This window comes from Amblyraja radiata, chromosome 10 (assembly GCF_010909765.2).
Source record: "Amblyraja radiata isolate CabotCenter1 chromosome 10, sAmbRad1.1.pri, whole genome shotgun sequence".
Lineage (NCBI taxonomy): Eukaryota > Metazoa > Chordata > Chondrichthyes > Rajiformes > Rajidae > Amblyraja > Amblyraja radiata.
In genome coordinates, this window is record NC_045965.1 from 21,720,137 (window position 1) to 21,743,727 (window position 23,591).

General features: G+C 46.5%; 1 protein-coding gene across 2 annotated transcripts; it reads left to right on the top strand.

Annotated features, from left to right (window-relative positions):
* Positions 1–326: 326 nt before the first annotated feature.
* kiaa0040 (KIAA0040 ortholog) lies at positions 327–12,385 on the top strand. Of its 2 annotated transcripts, none has more exons than XM_033028315.1 (2): positions 327–1,049; positions 10,717–12,385. In XM_033028315.1, the coding sequence occupies exon 2, from the start codon at positions 11,054–11,056 to the stop codon at positions 11,327–11,329; it is 276 nt and encodes a 91-aa protein (XP_032884206.1). In that variant the 5' UTR covers positions 327–1,049; positions 10,717–11,053; the 3' UTR covers positions 11,330–12,385. The 2 variants fall into 2 exon arrangements, with proteins under 2 accessions (XP_032884206.1, XP_032884207.1); XM_033028316.1 differs by lacking the exon at positions 327–1,049 and adding an exon at positions 1,297–1,550.
* The last annotated feature ends 11,206 nt before the right edge of the window (positions 12,386–23,591 follow it).

Genomic DNA, 23,591 nt, shown 5'->3' on the forward strand with positions numbered 1-23,591 from the left:
ACGTCCTTTCACCTTCTTTTGGGTGTAGGGGATCCAGCTTTTTATCACCCCCCCTTTTATTGGTGTTGAATGTGCCCCACAGTGAAGTGAGGGCGGAAATTCTTGGATACCGAGGAGAAGGCGATATATTTCCGTCAGGAAGGTGTTAGGGGAACCTGCAAGCTGTGCATTGTGTGCATTCTCTAGTCACTCCCTCTGCTGTTCCCGCCCCTCTGGTTTTCCTCTCTCCCTCTCTCTATCTCTCTCTTTTTTTTTTAATCTCTCGCTCTCTCCTTTTCTGTATTTTCTTTTCCGAGCTCTAGCTGACTCCAACCAGGGCCACACCTGACCATTCCACTCCTCCCCTCCCCAGCCCCCTCCTTCCTCACTCGTGCATCATCCAACCAGGTTGTGAAAGAAGGAATTGTTAACTTAGTCTGGATGTTGGCCAAGGGTTGACTGAGTCTGTAGTATTTGATTGGAACCTTTTATTTACACATCCAGCTTTAGCCCTTTCCTGTCAGGAGCTAGATTCCATAATACTGCAGTCACTAAACCAGCTCTCTCATAACGAACCTTGTAAAAAAATGCTGAAAGTCTCTTGAGAATACTTTGTGGGTTAGGGTCAGAGCTCTTACAATCTAAAGTTAGCACGCAGCAGCTAAATTTAGTGTATTATAGTCAGAGGCTGCAAGTGAAGTTTAAACAGTTTCTGTCCGTGGCAGGGTGCATAAAGTTATCTTAGAACAAGCCCACAGTTCACTGTGCAGTCAGCGAAATAAACAGGAAGTTTTACTCAAAATGGGAGCTTTGACGTCAGATGTGAAAGCTTTTAACGTTGCTGACCACAGGCAGCTAGGGTGAGGAGCACAGAGTGAGCTCGGAGACGCGTGAGAGAGAGAGAGAGAGAAGGAGGGGAGCAGTAGTGAGCTGTCAAGCCTGCCATCACAGCCACGACTCACTGACATTACCTGCAACTCCGGGACAGACTGAGGGATCAGAATGCAACCCGAACAGCCAGACCGGCCCTGAAAATATCGTCAGTCTGCCGTAGAAGCTGAACCATTGAGGTGAGTCTTAATTAAGCAGTGGGGAGTTGGAGCTGAGACTGAGTTTTGTGACAAGTTGAGACTGGGCCCGCTCAGGTGAGTCCAGGCCTGTTCCATAAAGGGTGCGGTGAATGACTGAACTAGGAATCATTATCACTGCCTCTGCTGCTTCACCCAGTCAAGTACAGAACATACATCATCTTTTATGTGTGGGAGCTGCCCCTCTGTGGCGTTGAATGCCCAAGGGTGTCTCAGTGCCAGTTCCTGTTAACGTGGTAAAAAGGCTCTGCCTTAGACTGCACTGGCCAGGTGTGGCTCAGTGTCGGCCTCTGTCAATGTGCAGCTTACAGCTAAATGAGCGAAGAGTTCAATCCTATCTGGTCCTATATGTGGAGTGTGTGCCTGTGACTCTGTGTCAGACTTGGAGTCAGCAGCTCGACACGTAGAGACACTCTGATTAAGAGAAACTAATTGCTCTGATCCGGGACTGCTGCCTACTCGTGTTTCGAGGTTTGTGAGAAGGTGGGTAGGCAACGTCTCATTCCTCGCTGTTTCCCTCTGCTCTCTTCGTTGTTCGTTTCTGGGCTTTAAGCATCATTGCAAAGCCCCCTCTTTGCTCTTGAGATGAGCTGTAGTCTTGAACCACGGTGGTTTCGATTTAAATTGAGAGATAGTGTGAAAACAGGCCCTTCGGCTCACTGAGTCTGCGCCGACCAACGATCACCCGTACACTAGCTTTATCCAACACACGAGGGACAATTTTACAGAAGCCAATTAACCTAAAAACCTGCACATCTTTGGAATGTGGAAGGAAACCTTTAAATGTGGGAGGAAGTCGTCAGCACAACTGATAACGGTAAGAAGCAGAAGGTGGTTCTGCAGTCTGAATATTGGGAGTTAGGTCAAAGGCTAAAAGCAGGATCTCCACGGTCATGATCTTGTATTTGTTTCCAGTGCCAAATACTAGTGAGGGTACGAACAGGAAGATAGGGGAGATGAATGTGTGGCTGAGGGGTTGGTGCAGGGGGCAGGGATTCAGATCTCTGGATCATTGGGATCTCTTCTGGGGCAGAGGTGACCTGCACCAGAGGGATGGGTTGCACCTTAACTGAAGGTGGACCAATATCCTGGCAGACAGGTTCGCTTCACGGATGGGTTTAATCTAGATTGGCAGGAGGTGAGGTGGGATCCTACACAAGGTCGAGGCAGGTGAGAGGTTAGAAGTTGGTATGGAGGGTGATTAGACAAAGGTTAGTGGACAGAATCGGCAGGAGTAAGGCAGGGACAGAGGAAGGAATGTTGGTTTAAACTGCACGTATTATAATGCAAGAGGCCTGACAGTATGGCAAATGAGCTTAGGGCATGGATAGGTATGTGCGACTGGGACTCAATGGCCATTACGGAAACCTGGTTAAGAGAGACTGGCAGCTCAATGTTCCAGGGTACAGGTGCTTCAAGAGAGACAGAGGTGGGAGAAAAAAGGGGAGGGGGTTATGTTATTGGATAAGGAACATGTAGCGGCAGTGATCAGAGGTGATATTACGGACAGTTCGTCTAGTGAGACTATATGGGTGGAGCTGATGAACAAGAAAGGGATCATCACCTTGTTGGGAGTGTATTACAGGCCCCCAAACAGTCAAAGAGAATTAGGAGTGTAAATATGCCGGAGGATTGCAGGCAGCTGTAGGCCTAATAAGGTTGTCGTGGTAGGGGATTTTAATTTTCCCAATATTGACTGGGAATGTCATAGTGCGAATGGTTTGGACGGGGTCAAATTTGTTAAATGTGTTCAGGAGAGTTTCTGCTGATAATATGTAGAGGGCCCAAAATGGAAGATGGTAATTACTAATCTATTCTTGGGAAATTGGGAGAGCAGGTGGATGAAGTGTTCATGGAGGAGCCTTTTGGGACAAGTGACCACTGTTCTATCAGGTTTAAGATAGTTCTGGATAGGGACAGAGTGGCCCCTCTGTGAACACTGTACTAGTATAAGAGAACTACAACACAAAGTGCTGTCCTCGTTCTTTATCTTGAAGATAGACCTCAGGCAACACAAAACGTAACATGTGAGCTCCGTGTTAAAACACTAAATTGGGGCAGGGCCAACTTTGAGGGTGTGAGACAGGATCTTGCTCGTTGACTGGAGTGGGTTATTTAAAGGAAAAGGAACATTAGGAAAGTGGGAATTTTTTTTTAAGTGTTCCGACATGAGTTCAGGACATGCACGTTCCTGTCGTAGAGAAGGGGAAGGCAGGTAAGCGAGAGGAAGCTTGGATGACAGAAGCTCTGGTCAAGAGTAAGAAGGAGGCATGGGGAAGATATATGCAAATCAGATCAAGTGTACCCCTGGATGAGTTTCAGGAACTATGGAGCAAGCTAAAAAAGATACCAGGAGGGCAAAAAAGTGCCAGGATATACTGTAGCTCTGGCAGATAACATTACGGATAATCCCAAGAGATTTTATAAGTACATAAAGGGAAAAAGGGTAACCAGAGAGAGAGTGGGACCCCTCAGGAATCAAAGCGGTCAACTCTGTGTGGTGCCACAGGAGATGGGCAAGGTTTAGAAATAGTCAGTGAGGTAAACAAACATAATAGTTGAGTGGCAAATGACGATAGTGCTACCTTCCCAATATTTAACTGAAGGAAATAATGGGTTATCGGGGCTGTATGTTGTGACAGACAGCCTGACACCTTGCATGTAATTTTAATATTACACTTATCCCATCCCCCTGGATATTCCGGATTAATAAATTAAGGTTTTGTCAACTAATTACAAATCAGGCTAATTACAATTCAATAACATTAGCCAACTCCGAAACACGAAGTGCTGAGCATTGTGATCCAGACTTCACGGACAACTGGCCTCAGTTCCCCGCTCACATCTGGCAGTGCTCCCTGTCTGAACCAGGGGCCGCGGAGTGTTTTTGAAAGTGGGGAGGCTGAGCGATCACTGATCACTGGCCTTGGGGGTACTTGGCGAGGGAATGGAGTGACCGAGTGGGGAGAGGGAGTCCTCCCCTCCCACGGTAGGGACTTTTGAAATTTGATATATTAAAATCATGTTTTAGTGGATTGTAGAAGTATGATTTCAATGTTTTTTGTTTGAAGTATTTTTAAGGTAACTTTTTAAGGGGTAACTTTTTCCACACAAAGGGAGATGGGTGTATGGAACAAGCTGCCAGAGGAGGTAGTTGAGGCAGGGATTATCCCAACATTTGAGAAACAGTTAGACTGATACATGGATAGAACAAGTTTGGAGCGATATGGACCAATAGCAGGTAGTGTAGCTGGGACATGATGGCGGGTGTGGGCAAGTTGGGTCGAAGGGCCTTTTTTCACACTGTATCACTCTATGACTACATGATACCTCCACCATGCATGAATGCTTCAAAATCGTGGTCGAGATTTATTGCCACATACTCAAGCATAGAAACATAGAAAATAGGTGCAGGAATAGGTCATTCGACCCTTCGGGCCAGCACTGCCATTCGATATGATCATGGCTGTTCACTGTTGAATTTCCCCAACATCAGGAACATTTTTCCTACAGTTACAGTAAGTGAAAATCTAGCAGGTAAGCAGGATGCTTTCTCCAACCACCCCCATTGGAAAGCAACTATCTTCCACCGCTTCTACCCAGTGCTTGGTACCTACTTCCAGCAGCCATTGGTTGTCCTCCAGGATGCACCGAGCCACAGCCTGGTCCATGCCAGTCACCAGGGTGAATTTGGCACAGAGACTCTCACGGCAGCGGCGCAACGCTTCCGACGCCTCAGATGGCCCGGGACTCTTGCACTGAGGCTGCTCCATGGCCGGAGCTGCAGCGAGCGACTCGCCAGCCCAGCAAACACTCGCCAGCCCCGACTCCCCGTCCGCATCTGCCCCAGCCGCTCCATCCCTCCCTCCGCCCTGGCTCGCCAACACCCGCGGCCCATGCAGTTGATATTAGTTTTGAAATTTGCGTTGATCATAAAATTTCTCACGACAGAGCGTGAGAAATTTGTGATCAGTGTGACAGCGTGAGAATTTGTGAAATGAGTGATTCTCACGCTCAATGCGTGAGAGTTGGCAGCTCTGGGATTAGGGAAGTTGGGGCATTCAATGGAAGTGTCTTGAGAGCAGTCCATATTACGGTCAAAGATGTGCTAAAGGTCCTGATGCATATGAAGGTAGACAAATCTCCCAGGCCTGATCAGATATATCTGAGGACACTGTGGGAAACTAGAGAGCTCTGGCTGAGATATAGAATAAAATAAAATACAAGTCCCAGTGAAATTCTTTGCGACTATCGAATAGACGCCCATAAAGGGGGCTTACAAAGTTACAGATTCTCCCCAAGTCAGTTCCCTCTTTGTTTTCCCGCCTCCCCCTCCCTCACGATGTCACCCCCCCCCCCCTTCCGGGTCCCCGTTGCTCTTCCCCCTCCCTACTGCGGTCCCCCCACGCCACGTCCTACTTTGTTCCTTCCCTTGGCAGCGGTGTCTTCACTTCCACGTGGTCCAGCCTCGTCCGTCCACGCGATCTCTCCACTAACGCAGCCGGGTCCTCTCCAGATGCCTCCGTGTTTCCCACCCACGTAGGCCCCCATCCTTCTTCAGAATGTAGACTGGCTCCCCCTTTTCCTCCATTGCAACAGAGGTGGTCTTCAAAAAAGAGTGAATAGTTAGAAAGCATTTCCAGATTCCTTCGTGGGAACTGAGAGCCACTCTCTTTTTCTCACCATCTATAATGTTAAGGCCTATAAGCCAGTGATATTTTTTCATGACAGTACATGCTGGTATGGTGCAGCAGTACCAATAAAGGGCAGCAGGGGGGCGCATCAGCAGGCTGTTGCCTTACAACGCCAGGAACCCAGGTGCTGCCTGTGCAGAGTTTGTAATTTCTCCCTGTGACCTGCGTGGGTTTTCTCCGGGTGCTCCGGTTTCCTCCCACATTCCAAAGACGTGCAGGTTTGTAGGTTAATTGGCTCCTGGAAATTGTCCCTAGTGTAGAACTAGTGTAAGGGTGATCGCTGGCCAGCGCGGACACGGTGAGCCAAAGGGACTGTTTCAAACAGCTGTATCTATAAACAAAAATGTTAAACATCATTATTTCCTTTTATGGCCACGTGGCACATAGGTTTATTAAAGGTGTGTGCCAGCATTCTTTTGTCCACAAAAAGAGCACTGCTAAAAACATTTTGCCTGATGCAGGGTCTCCACTGACCATTTCCTTCCAAGCTGCTCCTTTTATGTCAAGAATCAATCCTCAGTGTATCCCTCAAACAATTCCATGACTCGGTCAGGCTTAACATTGCCTGTGACACTATCAGTCACAACCACAAATGATTTTGTCAAAGATTCATCAAACACAATTTTCATAAAGATATACAGCACAGAAACTGGCCCTTCAGCCCTACTATGACTCTGCTGACCATCCAATATTCATCGGTACACAAAAATGCTGGAGAAACTCAGCGGGTGCAGCAGCATCTATGGAGCGAAGGAAATATGCAATGTTTCGGGCCGAAACCCTTCTTCAGACTGATGGGGGGTGGGGGGGGGGGGGAGAAGAAAGGAAAAAGGAGGAGGAGGAGCCCGTGGGCTGAGGGAGAGATAGGAAGGGGAGGAGACAGCAAAGGCTAACACAATTGGGAGAATTCAATGTTCATGCTTGGGAGAATTCAATATTCATCAATCCTAATCCCAGTTTCCAGCATTCTACGCCTTGATGCTTTAAGTGTCCATCCAGCTACTTGCAGGATAGCACACTAGCACAGCTAATAGAGCAGGGCTTCACAGTGTCAGCAATCTCGGTTCAATCCTGACCTCCAGCACAGTCTGTGTGGAAATTGTATATTCTCCTTATGATCGTGTGGGTTTCACTCCTCTGATGCTGCTTGAGCTACTGAGTTCTCCAGAATTTTGCTTAAGATTTCAGCATCTGCAGTTCCTTTTTTCTCAAGTGTATTGTCTTCTGCACAGGTACAGTGAGGTACAGGTACAATGAAAGTCTTCCACAATGCTTCCTAGGACCCATCATTCTTGGTTATGTCCTCATCTTTTTTTACACCTCCCAAAATGTACCACCTCACGCTGATTAAATCCCATCTGGCTTTGTTCTACCTATCTTAGCAACTGATCAATATGGTTCTTAGGCTTAACACAACTCTCTTCACTATCAACTAATTTGTTTATCATCTGCAAACCAATTACTCATACCCCCTCCATCACACTATCAATGTAAACAGTGAAGATTCCCACACCGATCATGATGTTACACCATTGCTCAAAGTCTTCCAATTCCAAAAATCACCTTCCACATTATCCTCTGTCTCCAATTGCCAAACCAACTTTAGATCCAAGTTACCAACTTGTTTTGGACCTATTAACGAACACATCTTGACTCTTCCCAATCCATTTTGATGCTCTACAGTAAGTTCTCAGTTACCATATCTGTAGTGTTAGACATTGGTGCAGCCTCTCCTGAGATCAAGCTGACTGGCCCATTACTGTGAATTCATTCTCCCTTATTTCTTGAATATCAGGGTTACGTTTGGCAAGTGCAGAGAAAGGTTCTAAAATACCGTGAATTCTGAAGGATCAAATTCAATGCATCCACTTTTAGATGTCTAGAATCAGGCCCTCAGCTCCAGGGAGTGGTCAGGTTTAAATTGCATAACTTCTTCCAGTTCTCTTTAATATAACGGACTTCAAATTCTGCATTCTCACTTAAGCCCCTGTCCCACTTTCCCGAGTTACTCACGAACTCTCCCGAATTTTCCCCTTGATTCGAACTCGGAGAATTACGGTAATAGCCGTTCGTAGGTACTCGGGGCAACTTTTTTAACTCGTGGACATTTTTCAACATGTGGAAAAAACATCCCGACTTACCTGATGCCCCGAGTTCCTACAGCTGGCATTACGAGCCGCTACGAAACATCTACGGACTCCTACGAGCTCGCTACCGACATTCCCCGACATTCCCCGAGTTCGAATCAAGGGGAAAATTCGGGAGAGTTCATGAGTAACTCGGGAAAGTGGGACAGGGCCTTTACCCTCTTCCTCCTAATGATCTTTAAAATGTGTTTTGCACCTGTTACTATGAAAGCAGACATATTCATGCCTCTACTACAAATCATGAATGGATATAATTTATCCTGCATGTGCTGCCAGAGAATTTACATACACATTGACATTCCACTCAAAACTTGCTCTTTCTGTTTCTTGCAAGTTGACTTCCACATTCTTTTCTATTTCTAAATTAAGCTCTTGACAATAATTTACAGAATTGTTCAATTCTTTCTATCTTCAGGCATTTGGCAACATTATCAGTTTTTCATTTACATCGAATCTTTAATTTCCCTTGTTCACCATTTTTGTGCCACTTTTCCAATTTTTATTCCAGAAGGGAATTCATTATGAATTATGAATTACTTATTTAAATATTTATCATTGTATATTACTCAATTTAGTTTTTTTAAGTCCACCTTAGTCAACTTAATCTTCATGTCTGCATAATTTTTTTGGTTCAGATTTACGAATGAATCCATAAATTTGGGATTTAAAATTGGCTTACAGATAGCATCGGGTAGAGGGTTGCTCTGGGATTGGAAGCCTCTGATTAGTTTAGTTTAGTTACATTTTAGAGGTCCAGCATGGAAACAGGCTCTTCGGCCCACTGAGCCCACACTGACCATCATCAAGCAACCGTTCACACTCGTTCTATGTTATCTTACTTTATCATCCACTCCTTACACACCAGGGGCAATTTACAGAGCCCAATTGATCTACTTGCACGTCTGTAAGATGTGGGTGGAAACTGGAGCACTCGGAGGAAACCCATGTGGTCACTGGGAGAACATGCAAAGTCCACACAGACAGCAACACGAGGTCAGGATCGAACCTGGATCTCTGGCGTTGTGAGCAGCAGCTCTTCCAGCTGTGCCACAATGTGCTGTACAACAGGGATCAGTAGTGGGATCCAAGTGAAGAAACAAACTGGTGGAGGAACTCAGCAGCTCAGGCAGCATCTGTGGAGGGAAATGGACAGACACCGTTTCAGGTCAGGACCAATCTTCAGACTAAATACGTAAGAAGGAACAGCAGATGCTGGTTTAAACCCAGTCTGAAGAAGGGTCTTGACCCAAAATGTCACCCATTCCCTCTCTCCAGAGATACTTCCTGAACCGCTGAGTTATTCCGGCTTTTTGTGTCTATCCCCAATCTTCAGACTAAGCTGTTGAGTTCCTCTGGCAGTTTGTTTTTTACTCAAGATTCCAGCATCTGCAGACCCTTTTATCTCCAGTGTTGAGTTCCTCATTACTTACCATATATTTTATATATGAATGTATGAAGTATGACAGTGAGGAAGGTCTTCTTAGAGATCATCGTGTAAAATGGTTAGGGCAGTAGCTGATGGAAGTCAATTCTGATATGTGTGGAATCGTATGGGTCATATTTGCGTTCATTGGTTGGGGCATAGGATGTAGAGCAACTGTAAAAGGACAACTTCCAACTCCAGAGACAACAGCAGTAACTCATTCCTCTTTCACCTCCTCTAAAACTCTGAGGTGGAAGCCTTCTCAAGCTGGAGATTTGTTTGTCCTTGTCTCCCCACCCTTACCTTGTCTATTTTGATTTCTTTATACCAACCAAAGCCATTGCAATTGTTCTTGCATTACTAATTATTTTGCAATGACATATACATTCCCCCACAACACAGATTGGCACAAAATAATCATAAAAATCATTAAATAAATTTGCTGCATTCTAATTTTAACCTATATTATCCCCATGGGTTTCAAAGTACTCATGTTATCCTTGAATGTCCAATTTCCTACAATTTAATAATAAAACAACAGTTATTTATGTGTTTCATTCATATAGCTTCGTTTTTTAGTTTAGTTTGGAAATACAATGCGGAAACAGGCCGTTTGGCCCATCGAGTTCTCACCAACCCCACACATTAACACTATCCTACACACACTATGGACAATTTACACTTATACCAAGCCAATTTATCTAAACATCTGTACGTCTTTGGAGTGTGGTAGGAAACCGAAGATGTCAGAGAAAACCCACACGGTCACGTGAGAATGAACAAACTCTGTACAGACAACACCCGTAGTCAGGATCGAACCTGAATCTCCGGTGCTGCAAGCACTGTAAGGCAGCAACTCTACCGTGGTGCCACCGCTTTTGCCATTTTACATATCTCAGTCCCCTGCCTCCCAGAACTGAGCATTTGTTGGCTTCCTATGAGTTTTCTCCATTGACCTTATGCTATGCCCTTGGCTCAAAGACTGCTTAAAGGTGAACCTGGAGCCTTGCTTGCAGTGTGTATTCTCCACATCGTAAGCCGGTGGGTATGTGGGGTTAGGGATATAGTGAGAGGGTATCCGCAGGCTTAGGTCGTGATGAGTAGAGAGTTGCCTGGGTTAGGGGGACAGTGAGGTAAGGATTCTAAGGCTTTGGGATGTAGTGAGTTGTGGTTCCTGAGATTGGGGACAGTGGGGAGGGGGCTCCTAGGGTGGGGTACAGTGGGGAGGGGGTTCCTGGGGTGGGGTACAGTGGGGAGGGGGTTCCTGGGGTGGGGTACAGTGGGGAGGGGGTACGGGGGGAGCGGGGTATTGGCGCGGAAGGGGATCGGTTGGTGGACACTTGGCTTTCGGTGTCTGATCCGGATTTGTCACTTTCTTTCTGCAGGATTCACATGAGCCCTGAAGTGGAATCAGCTATTCGATCTTGCTCCAGATGATCTTGTTGGGCCAGCAGCTTTTGCCTGGACTCGCTTCAGCTGATAGCAGGTGTGCATGTGTGAGAGTGTGAGGGTTTTGTCTGCATGCACTTTGGTCGGATGCATGTGAGTGTGAGCAGTGTCCCAGTTGGAGTGTTGCGTGTGTGTAAGTGAGTGTGAGCAGTGCCCCGGTTTGTGTGCTGTGTGAGCAGTGTGCCAGTTTGTGACCAGGGGTGAGAGTGAGTGTGAGCAGTTTCTCGTGTGAGTGTGGACTTGGGCTGAGTTGAGGACAGGCAGAGAGCCGCCATGCTGGAACAAGTGTCGTTGTTTGTGCATTCGATGTGGGAGCTGCTGGTCAGCAAGCACTCTGAAGGGCTGTACAACTCTGTTTGCCTGGCGGTGCTGCTGGCGCTGCCGCTGCTGCTGCTGCTCCTGTCCGTGTGCCTCTGCTGCCAGGGCTGCTGCTGCTCCAGTTGCCGCCGCCAACAGCACGACAGAGCCCGCAGGAAGAAACACGACGACCTCTGGATTTCCAGCCAGCCGCAGCCCATCATGATGGAAAGCCTCTCCTTGTCGGTGTGACACGGCCCCGGGCTCCGGTCACCTCCACGCACCCCTTCCGCTTCGGACAGCAGGACCATGCCTTCCCTGCAGCCCAACATACTCACGGACCTCCCCAAGCATGATGACTGACACCCAGTGGAGGGTTCGCCTCCACTCTGCTGCTGAACCTCTTCCCAGTAATCCAGGCGGCTGTGCCAGGTTGGCCAGTCCAGGACCATCAGGACCTCCAGCCCCTTCTCACCAGCACCTTCACATTGGCACCTCACGGGGCAGGGATGGAGGTGAGACACCCTACTGGGCTCTGCACCACACCCCATCTCTCCACACCGCTTGAAAGCAAGATTCTGTGACCTCCGCAGTTACTGAAAGATGATTTATTTTATATTGTTGCACAGAGTTTACAATTGTACACGCCCGTCTGTTACAAGATGACTGCAGCACAACGAGTTGGTTGTACTCTCCCAGGCCCATGGTGGAGACTGGTGTCCAAACATTCCCACAACTCTGTTGTGGGTTTAACTGGACCACACTTTTCTTTTGGGAAAATGTGCCTTAGATCCTTTGAAAGCTTGTGAGAACCACCAGGCCAACTACCCACAAAACCCCACTGGCTGGTTAATGCCCGAAGTGTTTACTGATTGACTTTGAGACAATTGGGGCAAGGTTGTTGACAGACCGGCAGCACTGGGCCTGTATCTGCACTCATTGCTTTTCAGGTTTCCCCCAATTTTTAACATTTTTTTCCCCTTATTTTAATGGATGTATTAATTGTATGTTTGAAGCTTGTAGTCGAATGCCTGGTGGAAATAGTTTGTTCTGCCCAGCTAACATTGAAACAGCCGTCCGCACTTGGGAACGCCGGATGCTGCACCCACCATGGGTCAGAGTGGTGAGACCATGCAGGTCTTTCACCCTCTTGTCAAGGTCAGGACTAAAGGACTAGTCATCCATTTTCGGTCGGAGGAGGGGAGATTTAGGATCAATTCACCCTGTGCCAATATCCCCACATTACACAGTGAAGAGCAATGTTACTTTTGTGTAAATAAAAATTATTCTATTTTTTTTAGATCCATATTGATTGCGTGAAAAGTATACATTTTGGAACAAAAGTGATAAAACCCCATGCATTCAGCTGCAGCTCAACAGCAGAAATGCAGTTGGTACAAAAATGTTTTTTCATAAACTATTTGGGCCTGTTACGTCAATACTGCCTGACCAACCAGCCACAATTTAACCCACACAGTGACTAAATCTACAACAATGCAGTGACATTCTTCAGACAATGGCCGGGATTTAATCTGTGTGGTTTGGGATTCTGAATATCAATATTGGTATTTAGTTTTAGTTCAGTTTAGCATGTAAACAGATTCTTCAGCCCACCAAGTTCGTGCCGACCAGCGATCCCCGTACACAAGGACTATCCTACACACTAGGGACAATTTACTATTTTTATCAAAGCCAATTAACCTACAAACTTTTGTATGTCTTTGGAATGAGGGAGGAAATTAGAGCACCTGGGGAAACCCCACACGGTCACAGGGAGAACGTACAAACTCTGTTCAGACAGCACCGGTAGTCAGGATTGAACCTGGTGCTGTGAGGTAGCAACTCTATCGCTGCGCCACTGTGCTGCCGTATTAGATTATTATTGTCACAATGCAGTGAATAACTATGTTTGTGTGCTAGCCAGTCATATCACATTATGTGAGTACATGGATAGAATAGGTTTAGAGGGATATGGGCCCAAATGCAGGCAAGTATAGATGGGACATGTTAGTCGGTGTGGGCAAGTTGGGCCAAAGGGCCTGTTCCAATGCTGTATGACTCTAAGACTCTATCTGCAAGCTTCTTTATCATGCCCTTACATTTACAGTAGATCTAAATCATTTGTGGTTTTGATTAAAAGCAAGGACTGAGTGATGAGTTATGGGAACTCCACTGGTAACAACTCAAATTCATCCACAACACAACATTCCAGTCAGTTAGCTGAGATTAAATCCAGTTTAGTTTAGTTCAGTTGTGTTTAGTTTATTGTCACGTGTACCGAAGAACAGTGAAAAGCTTTTGTTGCGTGCTAACCAGTCAGTAAAAGATATTACATGATTACAATCAAGTCATTTACAGTGTGTAGATACATGATAAGGAAATAACATTTAGTGCAAGGTAAAGCCAGCAAAGTCCGTTCAAGAATATTTTGAGGGTCATCAAAGAGCTAGATAGTAGTTCAGCACTGCTCTCTGGTTGTGGTAGGATGATTTAGTTGCCTGATAACAGCTGGGAAGAAACTGTCCCCGAATTTGGTGGTGTGCATTTTAACACTTTTATACTGTACCTTTTGCCTATGGGAGAGAGGAGCAGAGGGAGTGGCCAGAGAGCCAGGGACTTGTCCTTGATTATGCTGCTGGCCTTGCCGAGGCAGCGTGAGGTATGGAAGTCAATAGAAGGGAGGTTGGTTTGTGCGATGGTCTGGGCTGCATCTACAATTTGCTGCAATTTCTTGCAGTCTTGGATGGAGCTGTTCCCAAACCAAATGCATCCTGATTAAATGCTATCTATGTTGGATCTGTAGACATTGGTGAGAGTTGTAGGAATCATGCCAAACTTCCTAAGCCTTCTGAGGAAGTAGAGACATTGGTGTGCTTTCTTGGTCGTTGCTTCAATATGGGTGGTCCAGGAGAAGTTGTTGGTGATATTGACTCCGAGGAATTTGAAGTTTTTAACCATCTCTACTTCGGCACCATCAATGCAAACTGGGGTATGTGTACCGCTTCACTTCCTGAAGTCGATCATTATCTCTTTTGTCTTGTCCTGGCTGAATCCAGTTTAGCCTCCCCTTCGTTATAGAGTCATGGCATTATTGAGTTATGGAGCTATACAGCACAGAGGTAGGCCCTGCCGTCCAACTCTTCCATTCTGGCCAAGCTGCACACCTGGGATAGACCCACTTGACTGTGCCTGGCTCATATCCCTCCAACATGCCTATCCATACACCTGTCCAAAAGTCTTTAAAATGTCATCATTGTACTCTTGGCTGCCACTTCCTTTGGCAGCGCGTTTCATATGCATAACCCCTCTGTGTGATAAACATGCGCCTCAGGTCTTTTTCTTCCCTCTCATCTTCTCCTTCTCCAGGGCAGCTCCCAGGCTCTGGAACTCCCTCCCCCAACTGATCCGCAATTCCGTGTCCCTCACCATCTTCCAGTCCCGCCTCAAGACTCATCTCTTCACCTCTGCCTATCCTTAGCCCCATGTCCCCCTCCCTTTTCATCTGTGCATTAATTGCCTCATATTGTGTTTTGTATTGAATTCTGTCTTTACTTTGTGCACTAGTCATGTCTCTACTATTTATTTCATTCCCCTTACATGTTTTTCCTCTACCTGCTAAATTTTTGTAAGGTGTCCTTGAGACTCTTGAAAGGCGCCCATAAATAAAATTTATTATTATTATTATTATCTTAAACCTCTAGTTTTAGACTTCCCAATTCTGGGGCTATTCACCTCATCTATGCCCCTTATGCTTTAGTAAGCCACTTAATAGTCACACCTCCACCTCTTGATGCACCAGGGACAAAAGCCTACCCAGTCTTTCCTCATCAATCAAACCTCCGGTCCCAGTAATAACCTGGTAAATCTTTTTTGAACCCTTTCCAGTTTAAAGACATCCTTCATTATCTCTTCAATCAACTTAATCAGACACAACCTTCACTTAACAAATCCAAGATGACTGTCTCTGCTTAATCTGGGCCTTTCTGAATGAAAAATGATGATGATCTTTGGAATGGATTCTGATCATTTGTACATCAGTGAAGTTCACTGACCTGTAACCGCACAGTTCACACCTTCCACCCTCTCTAAACATCGATAGAATGTTGCCAGTTCTCCAGCAGCTCTGTTGTAGGGTGGATTGGAAGACTAGTCAAAGACTCCAGAACTTCCTGATCCCATCCACCGGCGCTCTCTTATTTTCTCCATCCACCCTGACCTCCCTCTTTCAGATGCAGAATGGTCAGTCCTCCACAGAGGCCTTACCATTATACCTCTGCCCACACCTCAATGAGTTTGGGGCCCTTTTTCTCTTCTTCCGTTGCCTCCACCTCCGTGTATTTTACTATGGGAAGGAGACCTCCCAGTGATGACCCTCTTCTCCCATCTACAATATTCCTCCTCATCTTGGACCCCCCTCCTTGCCGGCCTTTTACACTCCCTGGCCCTTTTCATTTCCAACTGCCAGCGTGAGATCAACTGACGACTTCTCTACATCCCATCATGCACTCCAATCTCACCCTCTCTGAACACATAATCCTCCCTCCCACTCAGCAACAATCCCAACATCTGGAGAAGGGTCTCGACCCGAAATGTCACCCATGCATGTTCTCCTGTCCTATTGAGTTACTCCAACACTTTGTGTCCTTTTGTGTATTCGCCAGCATCTGCAGTTCCTTGTTTCTACTCTCCAGAACTTCCTACATGGTTCTGTTCACAGCTTGGGACAACTTTCATCCCATCCAGCCACAAAATGCTGGAACAACTCAGCGGGTCAGGCAGCATCTCTGGAGAGAGGAACGGGTGACTTTTCGGGTCGGCATCCATCTTCATCCTGGCTTGAGGATTTATCCATTTATAAATACATTAAACCACTCACCCTATATTTCACAATACTTATGAAATACAACATCAACCTTCTCAGCAATGAAGCCAGTGACACAGTCATAAAGGATGCTGAGCATGTTGAGTAATGGTATGTGGCGTGATTCATTGTCAGCATCTCACTGCATGCACATGGCAGACGGCTGGGGGTGGAGAAATAGGAAGGGGAATGTGTTCCTGACTGAGAGAATGTTTTAAACTGAGATATGATGTGATGGGAGAACAGTAGATTCTTTTCATTGACTCTTTCTTTAGATGTCACAGCTGCTGTGATGACAGCAAATGTTTTAAACCATTAATTACCCCGAACCCAGGAGACTGGGTACAGAGCCAACCGCAGTAGTGAGTCTAGAGTCGCAAACAAATACCTGCAAATTATTTTCCTTAAACCTGTGTTCAATTCTGACCTTGGGCACTGTCCATGTGGAGTTTACACATTCTCACTGTGACGATGTGGGTCTCCCTCTCCGGGTGCTCTAGTTCCCTGCCAAATCTGAAGGTACGTCTTTCCATCTGACTTGACCTATATGCTAATTAATAGGGCCAGTGAAGACATCACAGCCTTCCCTACAGTGTGGCCTTATGACCAAAGCTCTTCTCAGCCCCGAGGTCTGATGAATAATGCTGATTAATATATTGCCCTCAGATTACACAATACAACCGATTCTTGTAATCTTGTGTAATATTATTCTGCATTTTAGATTATTTTTTGATGTTCTGCGACATCATCTTAACAGTCACAACCTCTGACCACACCTCCCCATCTATAGCATTCAGTCGCACTACTTCACGTGCATAGTTTGTAGTTTCAGCAAGTTACATCTTCTTAGTGAGTCGGGTGAAAAATCCTGACCTGAAATGTCGCCCATCCATTCTCTCCATAAATGCTGCCTGACCTGCTGACTTACTCCAGTATCTTTACTCGAGATTCCAACATCTGCAGTTCCCTGTGTGTTGATCTCCTCACCCTGTGTGGGTGTCTAATTATGCATTTATTCTGACTTTAATCATAAAGGGATTTACACAGGTAATCCAGGATCATCTCAGCAATATTGAAGCAACTGATTCTGACTGAAGCAATGGGCTTCTCAGGAGGTTTGAAATCTTCACTTATTCCCAAAATACTTCCACTGAAATAAAAACAGAATGCTGGAAGCACGTCAGGTCAGTCGGCATTCATGGGGAGGTGAAATAGAGTTAATATTGCAAGTCGATGGCCATATATCAGAACCAGAAAAGTAAAGAAAGGAGTATATTAGAAGCTGCAGAGAGGGGCAAGGATAGAGAGAACAGTGGGAATGTCCGTGATACGGTGGTGACCAAAGTCAGAGTAATAATTACTTAGAAACCTGCCTTTGAAGACCGAAAACAAACATAGAAATAATATAAAAGAGAAAGATCAACCACGTCTTTGAAAAGAGAAAAAAATAGTTCATTCAATATCAAGTTTAGAGATACAGCGTGGAAACAGGCCCTTCGGCCCACAGAATCCACAGCGACCAGCGATCCCCATACACAAACACTATCCTACACACTATGGACAATTTACACTTATATCAAGCCAATTAACCTATAAAACTTTACGTCTTCAATTTTAGGTGCCAAGGGTTGTTGGTAACCAGATCAATCAGGCTCTTTTCCTCAAACCCACACTGAGTTTCATTGAAGCAAAGTCAGAGGTTGAAGACAGAGAGCAGGTGGGAGTAGGATGGGGAATTCAAAGGTAACTGAGTGCACATTCAGAGCCACCACTGCTGGCTGCACGGAGTGTCCAATAAAGAGCTCACCCATGTTTGGATCCATTCTTCTATCCCACCATTTCCAATTTATCCCATCCCAGAGGAAGTGTCCTGACGGTTCCCATGACCAATTCCTGGTATGGCGAGAAAGATGAGGAAAGGTTGGGTTGTCTAAGCCTGTATTTACAATGGTTTTAAGGAACGGAGGGCATTTCATGAAGCGTAAGTAGTTCTTAGAATACCTGACAGGCTGGAAGCAGGAAGGATGAATTAAAGGGAAAATGGTAACTGCAGCAAAAATAGGGCTCCTGAAAAAGCAAAGTGGTCATCTATGTGTGGAGCCACAGGAGATGGGCAAGGCCCTCGATTGATATTTCTCATGGTTTTACCGCAGAGAAACATATGAAGTAGAGGGAACTTGGGGAAGATTATAGCCCAAACAATCTCATGGCTGGCTACCCACAGACCCCATCAGCACCTGGGGATATATCCATCTTAATGTTTTTCCAGAGGCACAGCACTTCCTCCTTCTTAAAACTGACAGGTTTTAGAATATCAACATACCCTTCCCTTAGCTCCCATTATCCATGTCATTCTCCTAGGTGAGTACTGATGCAGTATTCATGAAAACCTCACCAACTTCCTCCTGCTCCAGGCATTGATTCCCTCCTTGCTCCTTGAGTGGATCTTTGTTTACACTCTTGCTCCAACTGTATCACTAAAATGGCTTGGCATTGTCCTTAATCCTATTTGGCGAGGCCATTCCCTGCCCACTTTAGCGTCCTATATGTATTCACTTTCCTGCTTCCTATATATTCCTCAATATCCTCGTCTGACTTCTGCTTTTCATATACTTTATTTTTAATCGACATACGACATCTCTTTTCACCCAAGTTCCCTGAGCCTAGCTGTCCTTATCTTTCATCATTGTGGGAACATGCTGGTCCTGAACTCTGTTCAACAGAAAAATACTTCCACATGTCAGATGTGGATACACGCTCAAACAGTTTCTCCCAATATAGTTTGCCCAGTTCCTGCCTAACACAGTTGTAACTTAAGGGCCTGTCCCATTTGGGCGTCATTTATGTGACATCATTTACGCGTCACGACCCATGACGCGCGTGTTGTGCCACGCACGTGTTGGTGCGCATTATGCGTGCATAGTGAGTGGTGACGTAGGCAGTGGCGCGCAGTCACGCGCGGCGCCCCAGGATTTTAGGATGTACAAAATCTTCGTGCGCCATCTGCGTGACGGGCAAATGAGGCCCAAGTGGGACAGGCCCTTTACCTTCCCCTATTTCAGCACTTTCACCTGCGGTGCTGTCTTATTTACTCGCAACTGTCTGAAAAATTATGGACACCGAGTGATAAATTCCAGCATTTCCCTGCTCCCCCATCTGGTGTTCCATGTCTTGTATCTCCCTCCTTTCTTAAACAACGGCTTATATTTGTTACCTCCTAATCTGCTCTAGAATTTACAGCAGCTAACCTGGTATCTATGGAAACTGTTCTCGGATCCATAGGAACTGTTCTGGAATCCATGGGAACAGATCTGGAGTTCCTGGGAGTCGTTCCAGAATCTCTTTGAATGGTCTCAGAATCCAGTAGAACTGTTGTGGAATCCATGGGGGTTGTTCTGGAATTAATGAGGTCTCTTCTAGAATCTGTGGCAGCTGTTCTCTGATCTATAAGGACTGCTTCCTGGGCAATGAATCTGTTGAAATCCACAAGAATGACCAAGAAAGCACGGAACTGCTCTAGATTTTGTTGGGACTGTTGTAGAATCAGGTGCTGTCGTGAGCTGTTCTAGAACCGATGGGGCCTGCCCTGATGTCTATGGGGACTGTTCCCAAATCCACGAGGAGCTGATCTTGAACCTATTGGAGCCATTCTAAAACCTAGCATCTGGAACCTGTTGGGGCCACCCTCGGGATTTGCCGAGGACTGGTCTAGAATTTATAGGACTGTTCTAGAACCCATGAGATCTTTTCCATATGTGAAATGTTGGAAGATACAAATAAAGGCACCCACAGCCAGGATTGACCTCTGGAGTTAGACACAAAATGCTGGAGTAAATCAGTGGGTCAGGCTGCATCTCTGGAGAAAATGAACAGGTGATGTTTCAGGTTGGGAACAGACTGATTGTGGGGGGAGGGAGAGCCTGGAAGCAAGAAAAGACCAGGACAAAACAGGGCCGACAACAGATGCCCTCAGGCAGGGTGGTTCCGATCAAGCTTATTGTTGACATCTAACCTCTGGAATAATGCTGGCTGCTCCCTTTTTCCCCCAGGGGCTTCAATTAACTCGAGTGTAGCAACAACAATGAACTCTTTTGCGAGGCACCTTTGTGCCGCATTCTAAGGTGCTACGATTGTACATTTGACCCCGTGCCACATATGGCAAGGTATGGGGGGAGGGGTAGGATGTGAAACCAAGGATTATAATGTGAAAACTACATTAGGATTTCCATAGGAATCTATGTTGGTGAACAGGACTTCCGGACATAGGTTGTGTTAGTAAAAGGGAGAATTGTCTGGAAAACTGGGAACAGTTTTGGGTGGATTTAACAGAAGAAAATAGGGGTGTTTCTGCAGCGTATTAGTGGACATTTAAAAAAAAAATTGTTTATTTTAATCAATTATTTACAAGAATAATATGTTCAATACGAAACAATACCAACAACCCACCACCATAGTACAAAGTAAAACAAATAATTTTAAATATCAAATATACTCATTATTAAACAACTATGTGAGACGATCCTTGTCAAGGATACATTCCACCCCCCGCGGTGCCCAGTGGTCCTGGACATCCCCCAGGGCGCCCGTGGACAGCACGCAGTCCCTTTCCAAAACCACCCGGGCACGGACATAACCGGAAAAAGCGCAGGCAGCCGGCTCGGGCAGAGCCCTCTTCCACCTGACGCCACGACTCGCAGATGGCCAGATTGGCCTTGGAGCAGCCCAACCAGAACATCTTCAACCCAACGATCGTGGGCTTTGTGCCCTTGAGATGCAGCAGGGGCAGTTCCAGCATTACTCTCCAGAGGGCGCCTCGGAGACACCTCCTCGGTTCAAAGCTGTGGTCTTCAGCTCACACACAGGGTTCACAGTATAAAATGATATAATACACCATCAGCTTTACACAGAGAGTCTATCCTTCCCTCCCCACCACCCACTAACCACTGACCCTACAGGTCAGTGGCACAGGGGTAGAGTTGCTGCCTTACAGTGCCAGAGACCCGGGTTCAATCTTGACTACAGGTGCTGTCTGTACAGAGTTTGTACGTTCTCCCTGTAACCATGTGAATTTTCTCCAGGTACTCCAGTTTCCTTCCACACTCCGAAGACGTATAGGTTTGTAGGTTAATTAGCTTCAGTTGTGCCTAGTATATAGGATTGTGCTGGTGTACGGGGATCGTGGTCGGCACGGACACAGCGGGCCGAAGGGCCTTTTTCCGCTCTGTATTTCTAAACTAAACCAAACTAAACTGCTCCTTAACCTGCTGAATTCCGCCAACAGTTTGTATTTTTTTACTTTATGATATTGAAATTTGCCTTCCCTGGTTCAGGAACTTATATTCCAGACTTCTCCCCTTCCATAACTACTGGGAAACCTACAGATTCTCAGTCACTATCACCAAAATGTTGACACCTCAACCTTTTGCTCTTCCTATGTTACCCAAGATTGCATCCAAAGCTGCCCCTTATCCAGACAGGCTATCTTTATACTGACACACAAACTTTTTCCTAATTAATTGAACAAAATCAATGTCCTCTTTTCTTTTCACCTTAAGCAGACTCCAGTGAATATTGGGGGTTGAAACCCCCTACGGCCAAAATCTTGCTGTTCTTACATCTCACTATAATTTGTCCGCATATCTGCTCCTATACCTCCTATTGACTGTAAGGGGGACTGCAATATATTGCCAAAAAAGTTAGCTCTGCCCCTCCTTTATGTTCGCAAGCTTCTCCCTCATTTGAAGAGCTTTCTAAAAATATCCTCCCTCAGTGTTGCAGTAAAGGATTCCTTAATCCATACAACAATGCCTCTTCCTCTTTCATAATCCCCTCCTCTCTCAGCTGGAGACTTCACACCTGGGAAATGTTCAGATGCCAGTCCTGCAGTTCTTTCAACCATGACTTTCTGACAGCAACAATATCATAATCCCACCTGCTGATCAATGCTCTCAGTTCATCTGCCTTACCAGTCAGTCTCCTTGTATTAAAATAAATGCAGGTTAACCCTACATTCTCCTGTGTGCTTTCTACCCATGGCTGTTCTCACCACTTGACTAGTATCACTACTATATTTGACTGAAACCCCTTCTCCCCACCTTTCCCCGACTGTACATCTACTCTGAATCTCACTCCCCCGTAGATCTACTCTGCATTTCACTCCCACAGCGAACACCCCAGCCAGGATGTTGGACCTGCTCCAATCCAGGTGCGACCCAACCAGTAGTGAGGTGTGTGGAACTGCCTGCCTGCTTCCCATTCCCTGCCGGTTGGTCACCCACGTAGCGCAAGCCCGGTGGTGTCCCATGTACTGCAAACCGTCTCACACACTAAAGCCATATTTTCCATTTAGGAAAGCCATCAAATAAAACCCAATCTCTGTCCCAGGACTGTGAAGATTGGAAATACTTACCAACTTAAAGGATGTAAAGCTGAGGTTTTAACAGGTGCTTGTGAGGCCACGTTTGGAGTATTGCGAGCAGTTTTGGGCCCCATAACTGGGGAGGATGTGCTGGCTTTGGAGATGGTCCAGAGGAGATTTACGAAAATGATCCCGGGGATGATTGGATTAATGTATGAGAAGTATTTGAAGGCTCTGGGGCTGTACTGGCTGGAGTTTAGAAGGATGAGGGGGATTGCATTGAAACCTACCTAATAATGAAAGGTCGAGATAGAGTGGATGTGGAAAAAATGTTTCAGTTGTAGGCACAGCCTCTGAATAAAAGGACATACCTTTAAAGTGGAGGTGAGGAGGAATTGCTTAAGGGGTGGCGAATCTGTAGAATTAATAGCCACTAATAGCAGAGGAGGCTAAGTCATTGGGTATTTTTAAAGCTGAGTCTTGGTTAGTAATGGCTTTGAAGTTTCAGGGGGAAACCAGGAAAATGGAATTGATGTAGAAAAGGTAGGTCAGCCATGATCAAATGGCGAAGTAGAGTTGATGGGCTGAATGGCCTAATTCTGCTCCTACATCACATAGACTTATGATCAACTACCAATCTGACTGACTGATACACCATCCACCAAAGGCATGTGTTGAGTAACCCCTCACTCACCATCACCAGCACTCTGAGGACCTCTGTTAAAAAAACAAATAGAAATGGAATCCCTCTACAGCCCCTCCCACAGTGCGGCCCCTCCCACAGTGTGGCCCTCCCACAGTGCGGCCCCTCCCACAATGCAGCCCCTCCCACAGTGCGGCCCCTCCCACAGTGCGGCCCCTCCCACAGTGCGGCCCCTCCCACAGTGCGGCCCTCACTCAGTGCGGCCCCTCCCACTGGGGGTCTTACAGCCCCTCCCACAGTGTGGCCCTCACTCAGTGCGGCCCCTCCCACAGTGCGGCCCCTCCCACAGTGCGGCCCTCACTCAGTACTGCCCCTCCCACTGGGGCCTTACAGCCCCTCCCACAGTGCGGCCCTCCCACAGTGCGGCCCTCCCACAGTGCGGCCCTCCCACAGTGCGGCCCTCCCACAGTGCGGCCCTCCCACAGTGCGGCCCTCCCACAGTGCGGCCCTCCCACAGTGCGGCCCTCCCACAGTGCGGCCCTCCCACAGTGCGGCCCTCACTCAGTGCGGCCCTCCCACAGTGCGGCCCTCACTCAGTGCGGCCCTCCCACAGTGCGGCCCTCACTCAGTGCGGCCCTCACTCAGTGCGGCC